General features: G+C 39.9%; 1 protein-coding gene across 4 annotated transcripts in view; it reads right to left on the minus strand.

The window, feature by feature from the left end:
- SUGCT (succinyl-CoA:glutarate-CoA transferase) overlaps positions 1-25,113 on the minus strand; it is a 339,843-nt gene that overhangs the window by 208,509 nt on the left and 106,221 nt on the right. For 3 of the 4 annotated variants that reach the window (XM_075418584.1, XM_075418583.1, XM_075418585.1), the window contains one exon: positions 608-679. The exons of the other annotated variant lie outside the window; for it this stretch is intronic. In XM_075418584.1, coding sequence (XP_075274699.1) covers positions 608-679 — 72 coding nt within the window. The remainder of the gene's footprint in view (positions 1-607; positions 680-25,113) is intronic. 4 annotated transcript variants of the gene reach the window in all.

Raw genomic sequence — 25,113 nt, forward strand, 5'->3', positions numbered from 1 at the left:
CTTCAGTTCAAAATGGTGAAGTTACCAGATTTTGAAAACAGCTGTCTGGTTTGAAGATTTGTTCTTCAACGTAATATCTCTGCACCACTCCAAAGTCTGCCCAAGTTCTAAGAAGTCTGCAAGTTTCTCTGTGAGCACAGACCAGCACATACTAGTGTTCGAAAGGACTACGCACTTGGCTGCTGATTAAGGTGGCACAAGAACCACCCATCCCCTACCTTTGCTTTCTTAGTAGCTGTGCCTACAATGTATTCTATGGAGACAGTGTCACATTTCCTCTTGAAAAAGGCACCAGTGTGACCTCTGTGTCATTCACCATTCCAGAAGTGGAAGGCTGCTACTTTGTTCATTTTTCAGCTAATTAGCTGTGCAGCTGCACAGACTTCAAAAGGGCCAAGTTTAGGAATTGTGATGTTCTGAATACAGAGGCAAAGCACAGAACCCTTTATCACTCTGCTAAAGTACCAGCCAGAACCCCAGGGTTAGAATTTATACTCACTACTTATTTTCACAAAAAAAGGGGAATTAAGAAGCAATCAGTAATTATTTTCCTAGTCAGGACGGAAACTATTGCACATATCTGTACTGTCACCTAACACACCATTACCTTGCACACAGTGACAAACTGCTGATCGTTTCCAGCTCCCACCACGATGTAGCCATCCTTGGTCTTAAAAGCCTGTAAGAATAAAGACAGGTGATAAGATGTACCTAAACTATAAAATATGAGCACATTTTTTAAGTGAAAAATTTGTAAATAATGTTGAAATTAATTCCTTAAACATTTGCATTCAGACTCAATCTCTAGTTCTATAAAAGTGGCTCAAAGGCATCCACAAGGAAGGATGAGGCCCTTTTGATTTTTCTAGAGTTACAAAGTTATCTTGGTTATTAGTTTATTTGCTGAACATGTGTCTTGAGGCATCCTGAAACTTTGCAAATATATCCCACACTCACAGAGACTGAGAAGGATTTACCAGGTAAACACTTACTTGCCCGGAGTTCTTTATTCAACTTCACTCTTAGCCTGACTGAGAGCAGCCAGCTGCACTGAGGTGTTACAGACCCTGACCAAACATGCAAAAAAAAAAAAAATTGCCAAATAGCAATAGCAAGTTAAGGACTCTTATGGGGATGAAAGGGATAGGCTGCATCTTTGGAGCTCTTCAGCTGGAGATTAAGCTGTCTCCTTGGTCAGCGGTCTCAAGATTGAGCTTCTGGAGAAAATGAGACTTCTTTTCCAGCTTTAAGGATTTATTTTTGTTCTTTTGACTTCATTACAGTGGCCTTACTCGCACATTTCATGGTGAACAGAATGCTTAAATGGGTAGGGCATAACAGCTTTCACTTCAGTCTAAATCATCTGCACTTAGATTTTCAGTGGAAAAACGAAAATTCTGTAATTGGCATCATCCTAGATTTTTACCATTGTGCCAGGGCACCTTCTCAAATTGGACCATGCGAACATATTCCCCTTTCCTCCACACCTCTCTCTTACACAAGGCTGTGTAACTGCAGCTTCAGTCATCCGTATTACAACCACAGTTTCAACAAGCATTTGGGAAAAAATTTTCCACTATTAATTTGACTTCAGTGCAAGAAGCCAGAACAGGCTGGTGCACTAATGGTGACGAGGCCTTGCAATACTTTCTTCCAGAGAGCAAAACTCATCTTCCATTCTCATAAATCAATTTTATTATGAGCTATCTTGTCCTGATCAAAAGGTGTGAATTCTCCCTATAAATTTTCGTAAAATAACACAGGAATATAAGCCCTAGTGTGGGAATAATTTAATAATAATAAGACTTCTCATGCCACTGTGCCTTATTCTTCTTCACAAACAGGAATATGCTATTCCAGTTTACAATCTTTCATACAGATACAACTAAATCCACATCTGTTATAGTCCAAGCTTTAAAATTGTAAGTGGAAAATTATGTCCACTGAAATGCAAGTAACTGTACATCATAGTTCGGATTTCACTTGTTTCCTCTCGCTGTTTCATTTCTTGGTAAATAGTACTGGTCAGTGATAAAAGAGTAGCAATTTATTTTTCACACATTTAATTAAGCACTTCAGTCTAAGATCCTTAGCAAGCAAACATGAAATTCAGCAATCATTTCGTCCCAAGCATGCAAAAAAGTCTCATTGACTTCGCCCCAATACAGTAAAAGTCTAGAAGCATGCATAATATAAAGGTACTGCATACTCACGCTGAGGAAAGCAATGAGCACAGAAAAATTTGGGGAAAGAATACAGAAAAGAAAGTTGTATATGAATGCATAAACATATTTTAGATATATCTCTCCATGTAGATTTCTGTCTAAAACAATCATGACAGACTCTGGTCTATGTAAGACACTCCCCTGCCCCCCCAAATAAATGGCTTTTAGTAGGAATAGTTATGAACTAAAACTCTCAGCATAAACTCACCACCTTCAGTTAGAAGCAAAGTCTGTTTTCTGAACACCCTGCTCAAATCCTGACCTGTCTTTGCTGATGCTCTGAATTCTAAAACCAGCCACGCACATTTCACACAAATTACGGGGTAAACACGACATGTATCTGTGTGCATATGTAACACCATGTAGTTTTTATTGATGTGACCACCTACTACTTCCAGTAAACACAAATTAGAAATTATTTTACAAATTCTTTTACACTTCTAGTCTGGATGCCCATTACAGATTGCAAAGCCCATAATATATGTCATAGGTATTTATACACGGATGCCCTTCCTCTGCACTCCAGAATATATTTAAATTGGTAGTATGGGCAGATATTACAGAGTTTACCGTTTATCAGCAACTTCTTTTGAGATGTGCATCTCTGTCAGAAGACTGCAATCCCACAACAGCTGCATACCGCTATGAAACATGCATCTGTACCCATGGGCTGCCCAGGCAGCAGCGGAAGTCACTCTAAATTTAAAGGCCCGGTTATTAGAATTAGTGCTTCAGTTGCTTTGTGGAATGTGTGGGGAAACTGATTATTCTTAATTGCATTGTATGTCTAAAAAGCTAAAGCAATCATCATGTCATCCTTACACAACAAAAATGGTATCATAATAAACGCAGCAATGTGTTTTTCCATGAAGCTTAACTCAGATGTCTTCGGCTGCTATTTTAAGCTTCCCATTACAAAACAGCTGATTATTTGCCAGTCATTGCTGCTGATAAAGCAGAAACTTCCAAATGTTATTAGCACAATATTGATGCCAACATTTTAGGATGATAACAATGGTTTTATTCATCACCCATAAATGTACGCACACTACAGGTTACCACAGGTTACTGTCTGGTCACAGAAAGCTTCACAATCTTTTTACACAAAGGAGAGTAAAGGCAAAGTGCAGACAGATCTTAATGAGATTTTGTTTTGATCAGCTGCTGTCCATCTCATCGAATTATTTCACATTAGTGCAATAAAAGGCACTACACACACAAACCGAAAGTCTTCTTTCCCTTCCCATTTTTCTGAAGCATGAGGTCTTCTGATAAGATTACCGAGAGCATGAGCATGATTTAACCTGCTACTCCCATGTGGTACCCTGAGCAACAGGACATCACTCGGTGAAGACAAGAAGCAAAAACCAGACAAAAAGATCATTCATGGAAAAGGCAGAGACAGATCGCTTAGCATCCAAAGGCATAGCTTTTCAGTATGGTGTAAAAAGCTTGGGGGTTTCTAAGAAGATAATCTGTACGTTCACGTTGAATGATATGTCGTGCATGATATCAACACACACGTGTTCAAAGCCAGATCTCCAGGTCCCGTGTGCATGCATCAACACCTCACACTGACTAATGGCTGTTACAGGACCTCATTAAGACTCCAAACTTCTCCAGATTTGATGCTAGAACACCGTGTATACCTGAGATAAAGTACTTTGTGTACAGAAACATTTTAACCTCCCTAAACACACGGAATATAAACTCTATCCACCTTCAGAAATGTTCCAAGTGGCTCACAAGTATTCTCCAAAAACGCTATATAGACTATACAGTAAAGGTGCAGGCCAAACCACTTTGGTTTATTATCAGAGTGAACAAAGACTTGCTGAGATAATGAGGCCCAACTCTCCAGTCTTTGCACTGCTTTAAGTCAATAGTCTTTCAAAATTTTCCAGCTTTGATAGTGTTAATGAAAGATTCTCAATCTCTTGTATTTATTGCCCGCTTTATGAATTTCAGGCCTTTAAATGCTATGGCAATCGTCAACCATATATAAATATCTTTGCATATGTTTCAATTTGCATGTTGATTCCACAAATGAAACTTTAAAATGTAAGGGACTGCTTAAAAGATATGCTAATTCCAATAAAATTATCAAAATTCCAGGTCAGTATTTGAATCCAAAACACAGAAATCAAAACAACCAGCACATCTGCTGCTGTGTATGCTGATGCTTTACTCCGCTCCGTCAGGTATTTACATGCATTCTTAAGATCTCCTCGAGCCTCCTCTCCACTCCTCCAGGATAAACAGTCCCAGCTCTCTCAGCCTCTCCAAATGACAGATGCTCCAAGTCCTTCATTATTTTCATGGCCCTTTGCCAGACGTGCTCCAGTATGAGCATGTCCTTGTCCTACAAACCCCAGAAGTGGAGCCAGTTATGGACCCACAACTGAACCTGCTGGTTATTCGTCCTCACCGGTGCTGAGCAGAGGGGATCACCTCCCTTGCCCTGTTGGCAATGCTTCTCCTAATACAGACCAGGAGTCACAGGGGCACACTGCTGGCTTATGTTCCATTTTTTGTCCACCAGGACATCCAGGCCCTTTTCTGAAAAGCTGCTTTCCAGAGAGTCAGCCTCTAGTCTGTACTGATGCATGAGGTCACTCCCTACCATGTGCAGGACTTCATACTTCTCTTTCTTGAATTTCATTAGGTTCTTGTTGTCCCATTTCTCCAGCCTGTCAAGGTCCCTCTGAATGGCAGCACAACCACCTGGTGTATCAGCCACTCTTCCCAGTTTTGCATATCCTGCAAACTTACTCAAGGTGCACTCCGTCCATCATCCAGGTCACTAATGACCATGTTAAACAGTACTGGATCAGTGTACCCCTGGGGATGCCACTAGTGATTGGCTTCATGCCACTGACCACAACCGTTTGAGTACAAAAGGTCAACCATTTTGATCTAAATCAGCATTCTTGAGGGAGAGCACAGTGAGGGCACTTTATGGCCTAGTCTTAAAAGCTAATGGTAGATCAAGTCCAGCACACAATGAAATACAGCCTCCAGCCATCACCATTAGTAGGCCACTTCCCAGTGCCACAAGGACTGTCAAGATCAAATGCAAACAAGTACCATCCAGGCAGAAACCAGACGTCACTTATTCAGAGACTTCTCAGGAAGAAGAATTTGGAGGCCAAACAATACTTGGAGAGACCAACAGAACAAAACATTGGGTTTTGACATTGTAACATTATTCCATATTTAGGAGAGGTTAATACCTTTGGTTATCTGAAGAAGTTACTGATTATTTTCATTACCAGTTACCGTATTGGCCCTTTACTGATAATAGCAGTCATTGGCTGAAACATTTGAAAGCTTCCAGGCCTCCCCTTGGAGAAAGATTTGCACTACACCAGGTATGGTAAAAGGGGTATATTACTCGTCTTTACGAGTTTTCTTATCTGATGTTCCTACGTGAATAACAGTTGGAATCTGTAAAGATACTTACAATCCCTTTTCACTGGGTACAGCTGATGCAGGTACTCTCAGACTTGAAATATCTTGCTAGACAGCACTGCCTTTTGATTCATAAAGATGAAAAGCAGCATCTCTAAAAGCATCCAGTGATGGATCACACAGGGAACAGCTGAGGGCTTGCAGACAGTCACTATGTATTGGCAATTTCTGGAGCAGGGCTTAAAGCATAGTAACTTCTGAATGCCTTCTAACTGCTGATGGTTTTACAGAGCAACAAGCTGATAGCTCCAACTGGCATCATGAAGCAGCTTACTCAAGATTTTGGAAAGCTGCCATCCTTTTAGAAAGGCTAGATACAGTATTTCTGTAAGGTATGTGTTTTGTCAGCACAACAGGGAGTGCTCTCAGATGGCGTTTAAGGGAGAATACTCTGAGCTCCTTCCCAAGGTTAGCATAGGAGCAAGCAGCTTTGGGTGAAGGCTGAATGAATCTTTGGGACCAGCTGGGGACAGTACAGAACAAAGACACCTACTTCAGAAGTCTGTAAACATAAAACCAGAAACGCTAAACCAATATTTTCAAACAAAGCTTTGAAACATATTGCCAATATTTTTTAAATAGAGATTAATTTTCATATAACACCCCTTCCTCTCCCCTCTGTCTTCACATTTACAGCAGTCTCTTCACTCACAGAATCAGCGAATAATTACTCAGTAAAACTCTATGTGACCATACATAGGTGTCCGTTTACGTGCTTGAAGTACCTCCCTGGTACTAATGGATGTGCTCAAGAGAAAACCTGGTCTCTTACAGGCTTGGAGACATAGAAAAATTACAATGCTACTTCTGATTTACTGGATAATTTGTCTTCAATTATGCTTTCAGTGTGATATTCAATTCAAAGTAAAGGTCATTTAAGGACAAGCATTCTCTAGTCTTAGTGTAGGTTAAAGGCTGCAGCTGAGAAGCTGATGTATTCAGGATTTGACTGACCTGTACCCAGGCACTCTTCTCCTGCCAACCAAATGTATTTACAGCATATTCTGGGTTTTTTTCTCTCTCTCCATCCCCATCAAAACTCTAGTTCCCAAATATATTAATGAGAAGGAGACACTCAGTTTTCCTTAGGATCTAGAACAGTTACATTCCTTCCAGTTCGGAGGAACTTGTGTCCTGGTTTCACCTGGGATAGAGATAATCTTCAGAAGATGCTGAGAGAGGACACAGCCAGGACAGCTGACCCAAACTAGCCAGATGGGATATTTGATACCATATGATATCATGCTCAGTATATAACTGGGGGAGTTGGCAGGGGGGCTGGGATCACTGCTCAAGGACAGGTTGGGCATTGGATTTCTGGGTGGTGAGAAAATTGCATTATGCATCACTCGCATTGTATATTCTTTTATTAGTATTATTGTTGTTATTTTCTTTCTTCATTTTCTGTCCTATTAAACTGTCTTTACTCCAGCCCACAAGTTTTACCTTTTTCTTCTGATTTTCCTCCCCATCCCACCAGGAGGGAGGAGGAGTGAGAGAGTGGCCATTTGGTTCTTTGTTGCCAGCTGGGGCTAAACCACGACAGTCCTTTTTTATTCACCCCTTATTCTACACCATCTGCATCATGCCCAGATCTTACACTTTCCAATTAATCACCACCACTTTTCCTGTATTTGATGTATATATGTGTATATGTATACACAAACACAGATATCACTCCCTTAGTCTATGGCCCATCCCTCTAAAGTGACCGTTTAGTTCATTTGATCCATGACTTTGGCCTCCATCTGTCATAACAGTCTTTCAGGGCAGGAGACATGGTGTGTGGTGCTGGGTGGTTGCATGCTGCATCCGGAGCTGCTGTATCTAGCACGGCCCACGCACTTGGTCTGCGGGTTGAAGGTGTCTATCTTCAGGAAGTTGCTGGGCACCAGTTGCTGAAGCCAGGTGTAGTTCCATCACCACTGCACTCTGCTCGGTTTCATCAAAGTTTATCCTTCGTTAGTTAGTGGTTGCTTCCACCATTGTAAGCACATGGTGCTTGCCTTGGCGGGTTTGTGGGAGCATGATATAATCAATCTGCCAGGCCTCCCCGTATTCACATTTTAGACGCTGTCCTCCATATCGAGCAGTGTTTGGGTAGACAGTGGCCAGGGCCCAGCACAGTGTGGTAAGTTGTCCCTCTCTGGAATAACCACAGCATTGTTCTTTTAAATATTCTATCATTTTATTAGGGTTCTGTAGTTGTTCGTGAGTGAAGTTCCAGACCATTGGAAGCGAGTAGTTCTCTAGGTACCTGCCCATATTCTCCCAACAACCATGCCACCTGCGACCATACTCTCGCGGACCCTGGGTCGTGTTCCTAAATTGCTTGTTAACCTTAAATAATTTCAAAACCAGAAAACACATTCAAGAGACATGGCAATAGGAACATACCTGTTTGAACATCCCAAGCATATTCAAAGTTCTCAAGAGCTATTGTAACTAGCTTGGAAGAGAAAGGTAAAAGGAAGGAAGGTGCTTCCCCTCAGATTGGCTCTCCCAGGAAAAGAGGTAAAAATTGTAACTATTAGTAGTTTCTGCTAGGCGGCTCCTGAAATACGGAGATGGCGGCAATGCTGAATACAGATACAATATGTGTTATAATCAATGGTTGTATCATGCCATAAATCAGTGTTACACCATACAGCAAAGCAGTAATCTTGATCTAACTCCCACAAGTTATAAACAGCACATAAATACTGGTAAATAGTGTATGCAGCAAGTAAGGTATTACTTAACACCACTTAGAACTAATGAAGCAATATTGTGACCAGTGACTATTCAACTAATACAATGAATGCTTATAACAAATGTAACAATTTTTTTTTAACATGTTCTGGCCAGATGTCTCATTATCTCAACCCTTCAAGCCTCACATTGAGCACCAAAAACGACTGTCATGAATTAGCCCCAGCTGGCAACAAAGAACCACATGACCGCTTTCTCACTCCTCCTCCACCACAGTGGGATGGGGAAGGGAATCAGAAGAAAAAGGTAAAACTTGTGGGCTGGAGTAAAGACAGTTTAATAGGACAGAAAATGAAGAAAGAAAATAACAACAATAATACTAATAAAAGAACACACAAAACGAGTGATGCACAATTCAGTTTTCTCACCACCTGGAAACCTGATGCCCAACCTGGTCCTGAGCAGTGATCCCAGGCCCCCTGCCAACTCCCCCAGTTATATACTGAGCATGATGTCACATGGTATTCAGTATCCCATTTGGCTGGTTTGGGTCAGCTGTCCTGGCTGTGTCCCCTCCCAGCCTCTTCTGAAAATTATCTTTATCCCAGCTGAAACCAGAACAACCTGGCACATCATTTCTCTGCCTTTACACAATGGTTTGAATACAACATCAGCTGTGTCACAGAATCATGGAGTAGCCACATTCTTTTTTCTTTCAATGGAAGGGCACAATCCTTCCATAACAACTTAATGTTTAATTACTGTAACAAATGGGAACAAGACCAAGAAGTTTGGTCAGCGGTAGTTGTGAGCAATACATATAAACCATAAAGACCACACACTTTGAAACTATTTGCCTACTTTGCACTCTCCTCCAGCGAAAGCAAACAGTAAAAATAAAAAAATGTAAATTTCATGGACTGGATTAATGTACGCTGAATGCTCTCACTGAGCAAACTGAATAAGGGCATTCCACACACAGATTTCACTTTTTCTCTTTGGTCTTCTCAACCTGCACTACTTGTCTCTCTCTTCACTGTCATGTTGCAGGATGCACTATGCTGCAACTTGACAGCTATCACAGTCTACCAGACAGATCAGTACCAAGAATATCTGCAGTAATTCTCTTGCAGAGAAGAGAAGTTTGACTAGATGCCCTGAGCTTGTGGGAAAGGTGTTTATGGTAAAACTGGGAATGATTACTTTGGTCTCTGAGATGAGGCAGAACACCGGCACTGATGTCAAGCAAAGCACACCACAGATTACCAGCCAGGGAAACCATTCACTTTGACAGAACCCCTGATCCATTAGACAACTTTTCTGATCAACCTCCAAGTTCCATATATGTGCAAGTGCAGTAAAAATGACTTTGCCTAACTGATCTGGAGCAAAGCAGATGAGAATCATTAAACTTGCTCTGAATGCACCTTACTGAAAGGGACAGCAAAGTTAACACAAAATCACAGCATCAAACAGGGGATACATACATTTGGCATTACAGGGTATAACTCTCAACACCGACTCAGAAAGCAGGACAGCCTAGTTTTGCTCTCCAGACCATGTCATGCTTTTATCCATTTGTTGCCTAACGTGAGTAGTATAAACTTCCTAAGAAATAGGTTGGAGACAGTATTCCTCTCTCACTTACTCTTCTGGTCATTTGACATTTGCACTGTTCCATTTCCCAACTGACTAGATGCAATACACAGATTTGTAATCTGAAAGTCTCAGTTGGGCATACAATTTACTAAAAAGACTTCTATAGCTGTTGCTTCATATTCAATAGTGCAATGAACATTAACTTTGGATTGCATACTCTTATTTTTAGAGATTAGACTTTTCTCCCAGTCATCTCAAGGAACATATGCTGCAAGGAAATGAAACTATTTCTTTGTTTTCTAATGTGAATGCAATATATGTCCAGCCTCACTAGCCAAAAAAGCCATTTAAAAACTCCTGGAAGAGCACAGAACAGCTTTGAAGAAGGACACTTGTAACTTTTCCAAATTGCTAAAATTTTCATAGAATCATAGAATTCACCACCCTCACTGTAAAAAATTTCTTCCTTATATCCAGTCTACAACCACCCTCTTTCAGTTTAAAACCATTACTCCTTGTCCTATCGCTACAGGCCCTACTAAAAAGTTTGTCCCCAATTTTCAACACATAAACTATACCTCCATTACAAATAAATTCCCTGGTATCGTAAACTGACATTGAAACTGTTCCTTGCTGTTGAAAAAAAAAAATATCAGGCACAGAAACACATTCTCCATTGCCACATTAGTTTTCCATTAGTTTTTCAACAATGAAATTACAGACACACAGACATGCACACACAAAATAAATAAACTTTAATCACAGTATCACACTGGAGCCAGTGTAATTAATGTTGTGTCAGGATTTCCATTTAAGCCACTATTTTAAAGAGGTTTATAGCACAGTCATAAAAATTCAGTTAGGTCGAAATTAAGCAAACAAGGTCTTCTACAGCAAGCAACATTTAAGTATACATAAAGACAGCAGCCCGTTACTACTTATATGGGAATTAAAATAGACGCTTACTGATTTTAAAGGTCACTGCAGAGCTATTTTTTAAAACAATATTTTTCTCAACATTTATAATATTCTCTCAAAAGCCTGAATCCAAGCTATGTTTCCTTACACTTTTTCCTTCTCACACAATAGTTCACATAATTTCTTCTAATTCTGAGATTGTAAGCATTGTTTTTTCATTTCACTTTTAAGTAAAAGAATGCAATGAAAACATTTCTTTTGAAAAACAATACACATGACCACAGTCTGATTCTGTTACAGGCCTCCAAGCATTACTGCAGCAGAAATGACAAACAGTTCTTACACTTTCAAAGAATTATAAGATAAAGCTGTCTGGAAAATTTGAGTACTCAAATCTGAGGTTTTAAGAGTGGTATTTAGAATTCAATTCTAAATGAGGTCCTATTTCTGTTTTCAGTAGAAATCATCAGAGCAGGATTTGTCTCATTATTTCTGTCCTTTTTCCCTCTCTACTCTTTGGCTTTAAGTGATGCAGTGGTACAATTTCCAAAGGTGACCTTTGTAATACTGACTCCTGTTTTGGTAACTCACATGGAGCCCATCAGCCTGGCATTTCAAGCTGCAGACAGAAGACCCCGTGCAAGCAAGCCAGAACTCAGAGTGGGCAGGCAGTGTTATTGCCTTAAAGGTCCTAATAACTTAATGTCCTGCTCTAAAGAAGGTTCTTCAAAAAGCAGAGCTAAATCATTTGTGAGTTTCTCTGACAACCAGCCAACTGAGAAGAGGAAGGGATCAAACTAGCATTGATGCTGACGAACATCAGCAAAAGCACCAACGACGACATAACAATTACAGGTGTGCAAAATTGACTGTGTTTCACAATTTGGCACTTTGGCAACTTAAAATCAACAGCACTCATATCTGAAATCTGCTATTTAGCTGCAGAACAGGATGGACAAAGGCAGGAGAAACTCCATTCCATTCTGCCAATGTGCCTTTGCCCCATTTTGGAGATTTTTTATTTTTTTTTTAATTAATGTATCTCTCAAACAGTATGTGATCCTATGTAATCTGTAGACACAGTATCGTGAACTAAGGATGGATTTCAAGTATTTCAACCTTGACTCGTCAGTATCCTTGATGTGCAGTTTTAAGTCAGACTCATTAACGTTTATTGCATATAGTTTGTTTTGGTTTAAAACACTACTTTATCTCTAATCAAGGATTTAAAAATTAAACTGGCCAGACAACCAGGATGCACACTATTTAAACTCCTGAATTTATGCAAAACAAAACAAAACCAATCCATCGCCAGGCCACTGAAATAATGCTAGTGAGATCTCTTTTAATAAAACTGAAAAGTAACACTTGATGAGTGGAACACTTACGTATGTCTAAAAAAGTCCGAAGTCCCTTTCCTCTTCACTTTCCTGTAAATTTCTACCAGATTTCCTAAAACTATAAAATTCAGACTTCTGTTTCTCTCTAATATTCTTTTTTTATTGTGTCCCATTAGTCTGAGAAATACTGAAATATCACATTACTGCAATTACAATCCTGTATCTACCTCAAATTCAGCATTATTTCAGTTGTTAAAGTATGGAAATCACTACAATTAAAAATTAAAATTAAAACCTCACATCTTTTGCCAATTTAAAACTGTGCTGGGCAATATTCAACCAATTTTTCATTCAGCAGCTAGTAAGTCAAATTATCTACCGAGAAAGAGCTGAGGAAATCTGCATGGTAGTAGATGCTATTTTGTTTTTAAACAAAGATCTTTACATCTATGGCTTGTAGAGTGCTTTCGCATAATACAGACAACTATCCCATACAAAATAACTTGTTCTGGAAAATCACCGCAGTACAAGTGTGTTTCTATTATCACAGCCTAAAATCTACATCGGAGCTTAGCCACATTTGTACAAAATCATCTACTTGCACCCCTCAAGCCCCATCAAGTCTGACAGACATAGCTATGCCAGTAAAATGGTGGGAGAAGGCAAAAGGACGCAAAAGGAGGAGAAGTAGAAAATCCCAGCTTTCAAAAAAGATCCCACATTTTTCCCCTGACAATTTGAATGGAAAATACCCTTAGTTTCCACGCACAGGTACATCATGCTGTTCTTTAACATGCTTGACCCTTATTAATGGGGTGCAATAAGAAAAATGTGGGCAGCAGGTCGAGGGAGGTTCTCCTTCCCCTCTACACTGCCCTAGTGAGGCCCCATCTGGAGTACTGTGTCCAGTTCTGGGCTCCCCAGTTCAAGAAAGATGAGGAGCTACCGGAGAGAGTCCAGCAGAGGGCTACGAGGATGGTGAGGGGACTGGAGCATCTCTCCTACAAGGAGAGGCTGAGGGAGCTGGGCTTGTTTAGCCTGAAGAAGAGAAGGCTGCGAGGGGACCTTATAAATGCTTATAAATATCTGAAGGGTGGGTGTCAGGAAGATGGGGCCAAGCTCTTTTCAGTGGTGCCCAGCAATAGGACAAGGGGCAACGGGCACAAACTGAAGCAGAGGAAGTTCCAGCTGAACATGAGGAAGAACTTCTTCGCCGCCCAGGGAGGTTGTGGAGTCTCCTTCTCTGGAGATATTCAAGACCCACCTGGACAAGGTCCTGTGCAGCCTGCTGTAGGTGACCCTGCTTCGGCAGGGGGTTGGACTGGGTGACCCACAGAGGTCCCTTCCAACCCCTAATGTTCTGTGATTCTGTAATTGCTAGAATGCTAGGTTTATTTTGACATTTAATATTGCCTCATGCTGTCTTTTTTTTTTTTTTTTGCTCTGGGTGGTAAAAGGACAACGTCTCTCATACGAGAGAGTATTAACACCCAAATGACAATTCTAATTTAATTATGGGAGAATCAAAGGAGTCTGAGCTGTTTTAGGACAGGACTCTGAAGATCGCCCCGTGCCATGGTTTTAACTTCTTGGCATGACCAGCGAATTTACTTCCACTGTCAATCTAAACCCTTACTTTCAACTTTCTTAAAGAAATGCCCACTTGCAAACCACGGTGGCAATTTAAAAGGTTAAGAACCATACTATATTCAGCTCTGTCGAACACTGTGACATCAGGAAAAGTGCAAAATTACCACATTTTTACCACAGATAATTGCCATAAGTTGATACTGAACATTGTACCAGCACCACTGTACCTCAATCAACTGGCAAGTGAGCACAAACATACATTCTGCTTCCGCTAGAGTCTCTGACAAAAACCATATACTGCTTTATATATATTCATAATAAATAATATACAGAAACTAAACCAAAGCAAGCACAAACAGCAATTAAATTAGATGTCAGTCACATGTAGTCAAATAAGTTTAAAGCTACCCAGCTACTGCTATCCATATACCATAGCACAGCCATGTTACAGTCTACACGCTAACAGCGAAGATCTCCAGTAAGAATAAACATCTCATAAAAAGCGGGTGACTCTTGTTACAGAAATGATCCCAGCTATTGCGGGGCCCAGTCTGGCTATGGCTGAGGGATGGTGCCAGGAAGTCTGGAGGACCAGCCTGGCACCTGGCCTTCATCATGCTCATGCCTCCCTCTTTTTTAAGCTGGTGAAGTCAAAGGGCTGGTCTCCCAACGATCCAGATGGCCTTCTGGTGGTACTGGGGTTGGCATCAAATGGGCAGCAGCAAGCCCAGCACATAGACCTGCCATTGTGCTGGGAAGGACTCACAGGGGTTGCTGGCAGCAGCCTGGCCTGTGCTTGCACCCCTGACGACAGCCTGAAGTGCCACCTGCCCACCGTGCCGTGGAGCTGGCTATGAAATGACCTTTCATGGAAACAAGGTTCTTGTCCCTTGACTATATGAAGCTGATCATCTGATTGCCTCACTTGTGGGAGGGGAAGAGGTGCATGGAATTGTAAGGGCACTCTTCCTCCCTCCAGGGTGCTGATGAAAGCATTAGGATGTTTTACAGCTCCCTTTATAACAATACCAGAAAACAACACATCAAGAGGAGTAACAAAATGCATTTAAATGGTTATATTAATTAAGATGAACAGAGGCAGCTTTCAGTAGCAGTGGATACTGGTACTGCTAATTTCCTTCCAACACACATTTACTTTCACAGTTACGAAGCTTGGGCATTTTATTAGACACTGACAAAGCTGTGCTTGTAAGTGGGAGAGATCACTAGTGAAAATTATGCAGGGAGGCATAACAATTTTCACCTCAAGTTATGTACCGAAGCACAAGACTTTTTAGACAAAGAATATATTTCTCCAGCTATTCAATTTGTCTTTTTCTTTTCAAAATCTGCACAAGTTAAAACAAAATACACCAGGTGAGCAAACAAAGCAACCTTAAGCTGTCACAAAGAACATAAAATCAACTTCATTGAGTGGGACACGTGCTTGTCCACCGGACTTGAGCTTCGAAGTGAAAACAGAGATCCTAAACAATAAGATTTGTATTCTTCTCACATACAAAGAAAACCCTGATTTTCAAACATATAAAACAGGAGGACAGCCTTTCCCTCCCTCCACAGAATTTTAAAGCCCACTCAAAATCTTTTTGGTCTTAAAACCTGATGGAACAAGAAAAATAACAGGAAGTCTGGTGGCATATGTTTGCCCACGCTGAGTGTTTTCATTTCAAGGTTTAAACTAGACAATTTGTGTTCCTCTGTAGGAGACTCTGCAGAAGTACTGAGGCCAGCTCAGGCTAACTGCCTTCACATTTGTGGTGGTTTCCAAATGATTGCAGAGCGTGATCTGAGCCCCATCTTCCTAGCAGCCCTTCTTTCACTGCTGCAAGTACAGTGAAATCTGTAAAATGCAATACACAATCAATATACTGCTAACAGCACCCAGGCTGGGTCCTAGGGGTATTTCAATGATACCTGTTTGGACAGCAGTATACATCCCTTTGTACCGCAGTGGTCATCTCCTGCTTGGATGTTTCTGAAAACCCCATGCTGCTCGTCTGCTGTTGACATCAAGAATCATGAACTTCAACAGCAAGGAGAAGGGAATCAGCATTTCCACTGATCATTATTAGAGTTACACTGTTAAAATGCCACCTACAAAGAACATTTTGCAGAAAAGAGGGACAGCTTCAGGAGGCACAGATAGGTTTTCCCTCTCCGTTCTCATACCCGTTACCAGAATGTAAACTTAAAGATCAGAAAGCAGTTGTGTCACAAATATGTGTTAAAACAAGGATTGCATATGAGGTGTGAAAGGCATAGGCATGTCAGGAGCAAGGGAAGAAAAAGCATTATTACTATAATGTACCTCGGATCACGTTTGCCTTCATCCAGAGAACAACAGAAGTAGAGAATAGTAAGAGGGCTTCAACATTTTCCTGGACAACTCTTCTATCCAAAACACCTCTTTGTATAAGGAAGGGAAGAAGGGAAGGATGGGAACTCTGTGAACCCTAAAAACCTCAGCTGCCAGTCATTCTGCAGGCTGCGCTCTCCACGCAAATGTCCACAGCCAGATGTCTGAGATGGGGGTTTGGCAAAGAAGTATTTTGTGGATATGGACCAGGGTCAACTTGAATAATGACAGATGAAGAAGTTCATAAACGTTGTTAGATCCACAGAAATAAGCAAATACCTGATTCAAAAAGGCTGTACTCATTCTAAACCTGACAGCTGATTTAAGATTTAGACCTGGATATTTTGGAAGAAAAAGGAAAGAATTTAGCTGGCAAAAAAAGTGTGCAGTGATTTAGATTAAATTCTCAAACTTGGACAACCTAATCTGATGAACTGTTGTTTTACATTCCATGGAACCGTAATATGACTTGTTGTTCTGAAAATTACTGTTGCGTTTTAAAGTATGCAACAGTTTTCATCCTGCTAGAACCAATAGTAATAGCTGTAGAATTAGTGGCAGCAATGAATGGAAGGGTTGTTATTTTAGCTATTAGCATTTAGGGAACATTTTAACCCACTGAATGCTAATGGACTTAACTTAAAGGAAAAATAGGTAGTCACTGCATAGACCGCATCAGTAGCCTGAAAATCAGCTACAGATAGATCATCACCATCGTTCCATGTTCAGCCATCAAAACAAAAACATGTAACTAATTCTGGCTGGTATCTCCATCCTAACACTGCACTTCATTTTTCCCAAGCAAACCCACAGTGCCTAACTCTCCATAGAGAAATGCTCTCTACATGCTTTTCATGCTGTTCTGTACCCTATGGGCTAAAACAGATGAATATAGAGTCTACAAAAAAGAGCTAAGGAACCAAAGCTCTTAAAATATAAGGTGCAAATCAAAGTGGAAGAACAAATATTGTCCTTTTGGGAAAGAATTTGAATGCAAGTGCCTTTGTTGTCTACAGCAGCACAGGGGTGGCAAGTGTCAAACAGGAACACCGGAAAAATTGTATCTCCATTGCAGAGCTAAATCTGGCTCTAATCATAAACTTGGGTAAAAGGTTTTGATAAGTGTTCAGGAGATCAGTTTGCTCTCTTGGCCCAGCTGGCATTTAGACACAAGCACTAACACTGCTTATTTTTTAGTATGGACATAGTCATAAAGAGCCTGTAGCCAGATTACAGGCACCAAGTCTACTCCTAATGAAATCCATCACTGATCCCCCTCAGATATGTCACAAAGTTTGCATGCTTCAAAAGCAAGCTGACATATAGGGACTTTATGGTCCAAAAACTTTGTCGGCCATGCCATTTTGTCTCAGTTGGCCAAATCATACCAACAGCATGTAATTATATACTGCTAAGAACACAAAGAAATTTTCTGCTGCCTCTTTCTGTGTTCTCACATTTTGCTTCTTTTTGAGGCAGCGTGGCTGGGAATGGTCTAGGTCCATTAAATAACTGTGGATCTAGTGACTCCACATTTGAGGCAGAAATAAACCGCTGTGTAAATTTAAAAATAATTAAAAAAAAAAAAATGTGATCTTTAGATTATCTCTATGTCATATATTCTTCCCCTATATCCCCATTCTTGGACCTTTAATCTGGAGGACCTCAGCTTGCCGAACAGGCAAATATTATCCTTTCTGGATGAACGCTGTGCAACATCTGTGGCTTCAACAGATCTCTCACACTTTCTCTCAAAAAAACAGATGCTATTTCAGAGAAATCAACATTTTTCTGCCCTCTGACTTCGAAGCAGTCACTAAAATACATAATTCCACACTCTGGGCACCAGCAAAGGACTGGCCAAAAAGAAATCACAGTAAAGTAGCAGGCAAGGATCGCAGCAAGCTTAGGTATTGGTAGGTACCCCCTTCATCTGTAAGTTCTAGTTACGCACAGGCACAACAAGCTCTTTACAAAGTTCTAGGAAGGTGTCCACCACGTTGGAGAAGAAGCCATACTAGATGTATGAGAAGCGTAAGGATTCTGCAGCTACTCAACCTGCATTAGCTGTCTCCATATCTGCACATCTACACAAGAGACCTGGCAAAACATGCTGCTGACTTCTCAGAGCAACAAGTAACTCTTGAAATGCTTTTGCACTGCACTTCATGCCCAGAATTTTCTGCTCTTCCTAAAATGACTTGTGTTCATGCCAACAGATGGAAAACATCATCTTCTAGAGCTGGACCCATGCCTTGCTACTGGCTGGAACAAAAGCCATGGAAGTACTTTAGTAAGTTGAGTTAAAAACATTTTTGCATAATGGCCTGTAGATGAAAAGTTTTCCCGCAATACACTGCAGAAAAATTCATACAGTGATATATCTTAGTGAAGTACTTGTAGAGCTTTCTGTGCTTAACCCAGTGCCAGTGTAGACACAGTGCTCTGGTCTGACTTGCATATGGATTTACAAGTAGGTGCTCCATGGCAAAAACCATCTACAGCAACTATGCCAAAAGAATCCAAAACAAATCCATCCCCCATCCCCCTAAAAAAAAACCCCAACACATAGAGTAGCTGAAAAAAAGATACCAGCATAAGCAGATCTGTCACAACAACAGAAAACAGAATACTCTAACATGAATGGAAGAGATTGCATCAGAAAATCAGAGGGAAATCCTTAGTCCTGGAACTCGCAGTCTCATAGACAAAGAGAGGAAATCAAAAGGTCACATACGTATGTCAGGGAATATCTGAAGAATCCAAGGATGGGCACTGAGATGGGAAATGGGGTGGTTTCCCTTCACTAAGAGACAATCCCACTCAATGCTTCACTAAAGAGATTACAGGAAAACTAGAACAGAGAAAGGACTGCCAAAACCCCAGCGATGAAACTCCAACATTCAGCAATTCTCAGAAGCCACATCTCGATGGTTGAACCGTACTGTGGGTCTACCATGGTACTATCATTCTACATAGCTATTATGAATGCTGTTCAGTGTAGCACTATTATTCATATTCACAAAGCAGTTTCCTTTCTCCCTCTGTCTCCAGACTTTTTAATGTGTAAATCTTTTTTAGCGATATGCTCAGTTACACTGAAGAGCAAAAGATTTATCACCAAACACTACAGCTCTCTTGTCTCATGGGCTGCAGTTTCTCAGACTGTGGGTCAGGGACCTTTCAATTTCACTGCAACACCCAAGAGACTAGTTTATCTGCAATGTGAACTTCCCATACCTTTAGTAATTTGTACTCCAGAGAAAATTTAAACTACCATTCAAAACCGACCAGAGCTCCATCTGTCATGAAAAAGCTATGTTATTTTAGATTTCTGCCTCTTCACCTTCCAGCTCTTGTCCGCCGCATCCCTTCATATCTCCTACAATGACAAAAAGGGTGCAGATAACGTGGACACTCTTGAGGTGTCTTCCTGTGAGTGAAAGAACCAAAATATCTCCGAGAAAACCACAAACCTCACCTTATCAGATACTAGATTTTACTCTTTGACTGTCTGGCAGGTCATCTCTGGTTTTTAAAGTGCTAAAGGCCTTTCCCCAACTTGACTGGAGATTGCTAAAGAATTGCTGATCCTGCCCTTTAGAATCCTTGAAGCAATGTCCTTAGGTTAAAATGTCAAGACAAGATTTGACGTCATTACCTATTCTCCTCTGTATTTTGCATTCACAGTCTGGCATCCTATAAAGCATAGTTTCTGCCCCCCTCATTACAATTTCTAAGAACCAGAGGAGAAAGTGCACTTTTTAAGACAAGTTGGAACTGTAATACTTTCATTATTCTGTGTTAATAGTACTATTAACTACTTCCTTAACCAGTGTAGTATTTTGGGATTTGGGTGGGGTTTTTTTTTCAGTCAAGGTTCTGCAAGATTATAGCCATTATAACTTGCTACAAGTCTTTTAACATTCCTGAAATCCAAGCATGACACTGGCTTCTCTTTACAATTTCCAATTTCCATTTTAACAGAATGTTGTGTAGCAGAGTTTTAAGGATAGCTTTCGAAAAAAATACTATTTATTAGGGATTTGTTTTATTTCAATTGGCAAGAAAACATAAAGAAAACAAGCACAACTGTTCCAAAAAGTCTATTCACCAAACAAAGGCAATCATTAAAATAAAATTATTTTTCTGGTTTCAGCTGCTAAGAGCAATGTAACTCATCGTTCAGGATCAAACCACCAATGTCTACTCCTAACAGGGTACGGTTATGTAAATTTAAGGTTGGCACTGCATTGTGCCCAGATACTTGAGGTTTGGATCCTTAACTATGAATTTCCTTCCTTTTATGATCTTAAGCCAGAGAACAATAGCTTTGTTTTAATCTTGCCTTTTGTGAATTTTCTTGGTCTTTTCTTTCAAGTATTTACATACAATGACACAGCCCTGAGTGATGCCACAAAGTAACACATCATCATAGCTGTTTACCACATATGCTGTGATATCATTAAAGGTTGAACAAATCCATTTTTTTTCCCATGCAATGATAATGGAGACATAACAAAGAAGCAGATTTTTTTTAATATCATTCACCCATGTCTGCATCAGATCGCATGCTTATGATTAAAAGCTGCAATCTTATGATTCCTCTAGCTTATTCTAAATTATTTTCAAATGGAAAGAGAAGAAGCTATCTGGAAAGAACCTTCAGCAGTATTACCAAGTCCCTTTGTTCTTCTCATTTTATAAAGACTACATGACTGGAATTCTGCACCAGATTCTCTTCAGCCATTGCAAACTGGTTGACTTTACTACAGTCGAACAACGATAAAAAGACACCACTTCATGAAATAAAACTGATTTGCACAAGCTAATTATCTCCTCAAGCTCATATTACATTACAATACTGGCCATGCAAAATATAGGTGCATGACAAAGAAAATTATTAAGATAATGAATAAAGATAAACTCATTGGTTATTGGTGAGAAATTTTACAATACAGAAGGTTTTACAACTCCACATTTTCTAGTGGAACTTGAGCAAAACTGTTAGCTTTTATTAAATAAGATGGAAGGGGGATTACTTTTACTAGATGGGCAGGAAGACCAAAACAACTCCCTCCTTCAAGCAAGTCTGGTTTCATCTCAGAAAGGCAAAGGAACAGCCTTCTAAAATCAGAACTTTACATTATAAATATTAATGTATTATTCAAAGTGACACCTTTTCTTGGTATCTATCTGATATTTCACCTTCCTATTTAACATACTGGATCTGTTCCTCATTTTACGCTAAACATAAGTACAATATATAGCAATTCAAGTTTCCTTAGTTTCACCAATGTCACACCATCTTACAAATTCAGAACAAAGATGCTGGTGCTCTTCAAAGCATGCTCTCTCCCTACTTTATTTTGCTGATAAAACTTCATTAGCGGCTAAAACAGTACCCACTGCAGAAATCCAGGTTAAAATAGCTTCTGACCAATTCTGACACCACAGTATAAACAAAGTAGCATCTTAACCCTCAAAATTTCATTTAAGACTACACCTTCTACAATAACTAAGCGTACCACAACCAGACTCTTTGCTTAGACTGTCAGTCCTGCGTTTTATAGCCAGGGAAACCTCTGGACACGTTGCTTCCACTCCTACAACATTTATAAATGGAAGACAGAGGCGCTCTGTGGCATGCACGGAGAAATACAACAGTCTTGTTACTCTAGGAATATAAAATCTGTCATATACTAGAGGCAGCCATAGCGTTTGTATTCCCAAAAAGGAGGTGACCTGCAGTGTGTATTTTCTGCTCTGCTCTTTCAGGGGGAAGAGAAGGCTCCGCTTTGATCTGCACACTCCAGAGTAACACGAGCTTGGCATTCAGATCACACATAATCAAGAAATCCGCGTTGCATCTTCTGTGCCACTCCAAAATCAAGTTCATTGTCACTACAGAGAGACTGCCTGCAAGTACAACCCCCAGCAGAGTTGGACGGCATGCTCTGGAACATGTGGGACTTCGGCAGCAGACCCAAATATACCAGGCAGCTTCACGTAGGTTTTGGCAGGTGCACCCAGAGCAACAGATGATCTGCACGGATGTGAGGCACACTCAGTGCTTTTGGGAATTCACAAAAGGATGTGCGATAATAAAGCTTAAATTAAGATAAAATGGCTTGTTCGGGATTTTTTTAATGGAGTTGGACTCTTCCGAATGTAATCTTTAACCTTTATTCACAACACACAGGAATTGCTGCCATGCTCTATGTTTTGTCTGTATGAGAGGTAACTTCTACCTCCTGGTAGGAGCATAGAGGACACTCAGTGTAAGGCAGGACTGGTTCCTCTGCAGCTGTTGATAGAACGCCACGTGGTAACCTTACATTATCGGAGGGCCACCGTCTCTCTTGGTTTTGCCACACTTAGCTTTCACTTGATTTCATTACTGTTTTCTGACCATCTGTAGGGTCCACACAGACGCTACAGTCTTGCATATTCCTAGTATTGGAACAATCACACAAAGTTTTTAAAAACATTCAAAAAAGCAAGAGGGCAAAAGGAAATGTCTAAACTTTAAATAAATAAAAGAATATTAATGCCTGAAAGATATTTCACTTTTTAGATTTTTTCCACCTTTCAGTAATTTATTTATTGCTTTCAATATATTGCTCTTGATTCCGAATGTTTAAAGTAAAAGACTAAACATCCAATAGAAGAAACAGTAAAAAAAGAATACATTATTGCTGCACATAACATACATATTGCCTTTAAATATCTAAGTGCCATAAATTAAAAATGCTGGAGGAATAGGCTAAGGTGTGAAATAATATGCACACCCAAGTTCTACCATATTAGCGTTCTCCATGGAAAAACAGACTTTCTAATCAGAATGCATTTGACAGTCATCTAAAAAATACTTATCTTGCCTGCATCTTTCTTTTCTTTTTCATAATGCATAATATTATTGTGCAATGTGAAACACAATTTATTTTTAAGTAACTATTTCTGAAATAAGCTAAATCTAGCATTAAAGTATGCTTTGTCTACTGAAAAGACTTCAGAAAAGTAAGGCCTTCCCCCACAGATTTGCTAAAGTCAACCCAGCTCTGGAGATATACCAGGATAGAGGTATAAATCCATTCTCCTTGGCCATCCTACTATCAGGATACCAGTGGCCACAGGGATTCAGGTAATCTCACTATTTAGGAACCTTCCTGAAAAAAAAACCACAAACTTTTTTATTTATCTGTTGTTAATCTGGAGCACTAATAGCTGTTGGATGGTAACAACTGACCTAAGCTGGTAAAGACTGATTTAAGGATGAATGTTCTAGTCCCTTTCTGGTTTTGTCTTATTTGCATGAACATTTATGTGAATGTAAGATGTTAACAATTTATTTTAATAAATAAATGTTTTTGTTATTTCATTTGTTAACTCCACCACCCTTTCAAGCTATGTTAAACAAAAGATGTTTAAACAAATGACTGATCAGCAGCTAAGCAAAAGAATTCTAATCTAACACAGCTTCTCTCATCTGCTTCAGGATAAACTTTGTACAGTCTTTTTTTTTTAACAAGCAAAACTAACAGTTTATGCAGTAATCCAAATTGGCAGGAAAGCCTATAATTATTTCTTTTTATTAAGATAAATGGAGCTACAAATGCTTGGTGGTCAACATGACAAGAAAAATCTAGAGGAAAACTCACTTCAAAATTCCTTTAGAATATGTTCATGCTAATACTTTCAGATCTTGTGCAAGAATATGCATCTTAGTTAAAGGAGTCTTCCACTGAATAATTATTTAAAGAAATTAACCATATCCTAGAATGACTAAAGGTCTCATTAATGTTTGGTTTTGGTTTTTTTTTGAAAGGAATATCTTGCTCATTTTTAGACCATGAATCCCTGTCCCCTTGGGACAGATACTGTATGTTAACCATGTACGGAAGGAGCGTCTGGCACTGCCACACTATAAACCAACCATACCACTGAAAGCACACCTGATCACCCTCTTGTTTCGTTTTTCCTCAGAAGCCAAGCAAGTTATGTATATCCCAACACTTTACTTCTACCACCAGCTTCAGCAACCAGTCCAAGACCCTCCAGACAGCGGAGCTACGGTAGACCTATGCAGGCAGTTTTCCCAGTGGGAGAACAGCCTAGGCTGTCAGAAAAGTTACTTTGCTGGTATAGCCTATTTGAGTTCCCGAAACAGTTACGTGCCAGGAAAGTAACCCCACTTCCAGGACAACTGTTTACAGTAGAGCTTCTGCCAATACGGCTACGTCAGTTGAACCGTGATTTTTCCCACACATCTAACCAATATAACTATGCTGGCAACACTTTCAAGTATAGCCAAGCTTAGCATGCAAAGCAATTGCAAAGATCATTTTTTCCCATGTCTCCATGTGATATGAGTTTTATGTGAGATGGAAAGGTTATTAAAAATCTGTCAGCCCAAATGCCCTGTTTGTCAGCTGGAAGAAAACACCACAAAAGATACACAGAACAATAGTCAAAGGAAAATGTTGCTGCAGTTTCATTATATGAAGGAGGATTAAGGGGGGTGCAGTAATATTTTTTTTTTAATTAACAGTGTCTTGCTTGCATTAATTACAAGAAACATTTGAGTCAACTCTTCCCGGCTTGGATTAATTTCATGATTCAAATTATCCTGAATTTACTACACATTTGTGTGTGTTTCATATTGGGATACTTTTAATCTTAGTAAATTAAGAGCTACAATCTGTTTCACTTGATTGTATTCCATTACACTTTGTTCTCATATAACAACTACCCTTCAGAATTCAAAAGGCTTATCGTTTTGAGCTGCCGTCAAAAGTAAGACAGACTGACTTCAGTAAGGAATGGTACAGAGCTGGATTTTCTGATCCTCTTTATTCATGAAGGAAGTACCAGCTAGCTTTGGGGCTGCTAAGATTTACTT

The sequence above is a fragment of the Opisthocomus hoazin genome, chromosome 4 (assembly GCF_030867145.1).
Source record: "Opisthocomus hoazin isolate bOpiHoa1 chromosome 4, bOpiHoa1.hap1, whole genome shotgun sequence".
Taxonomy (NCBI): domain Eukaryota; kingdom Metazoa; phylum Chordata; class Aves; order Opisthocomiformes; family Opisthocomidae; genus Opisthocomus; species Opisthocomus hoazin.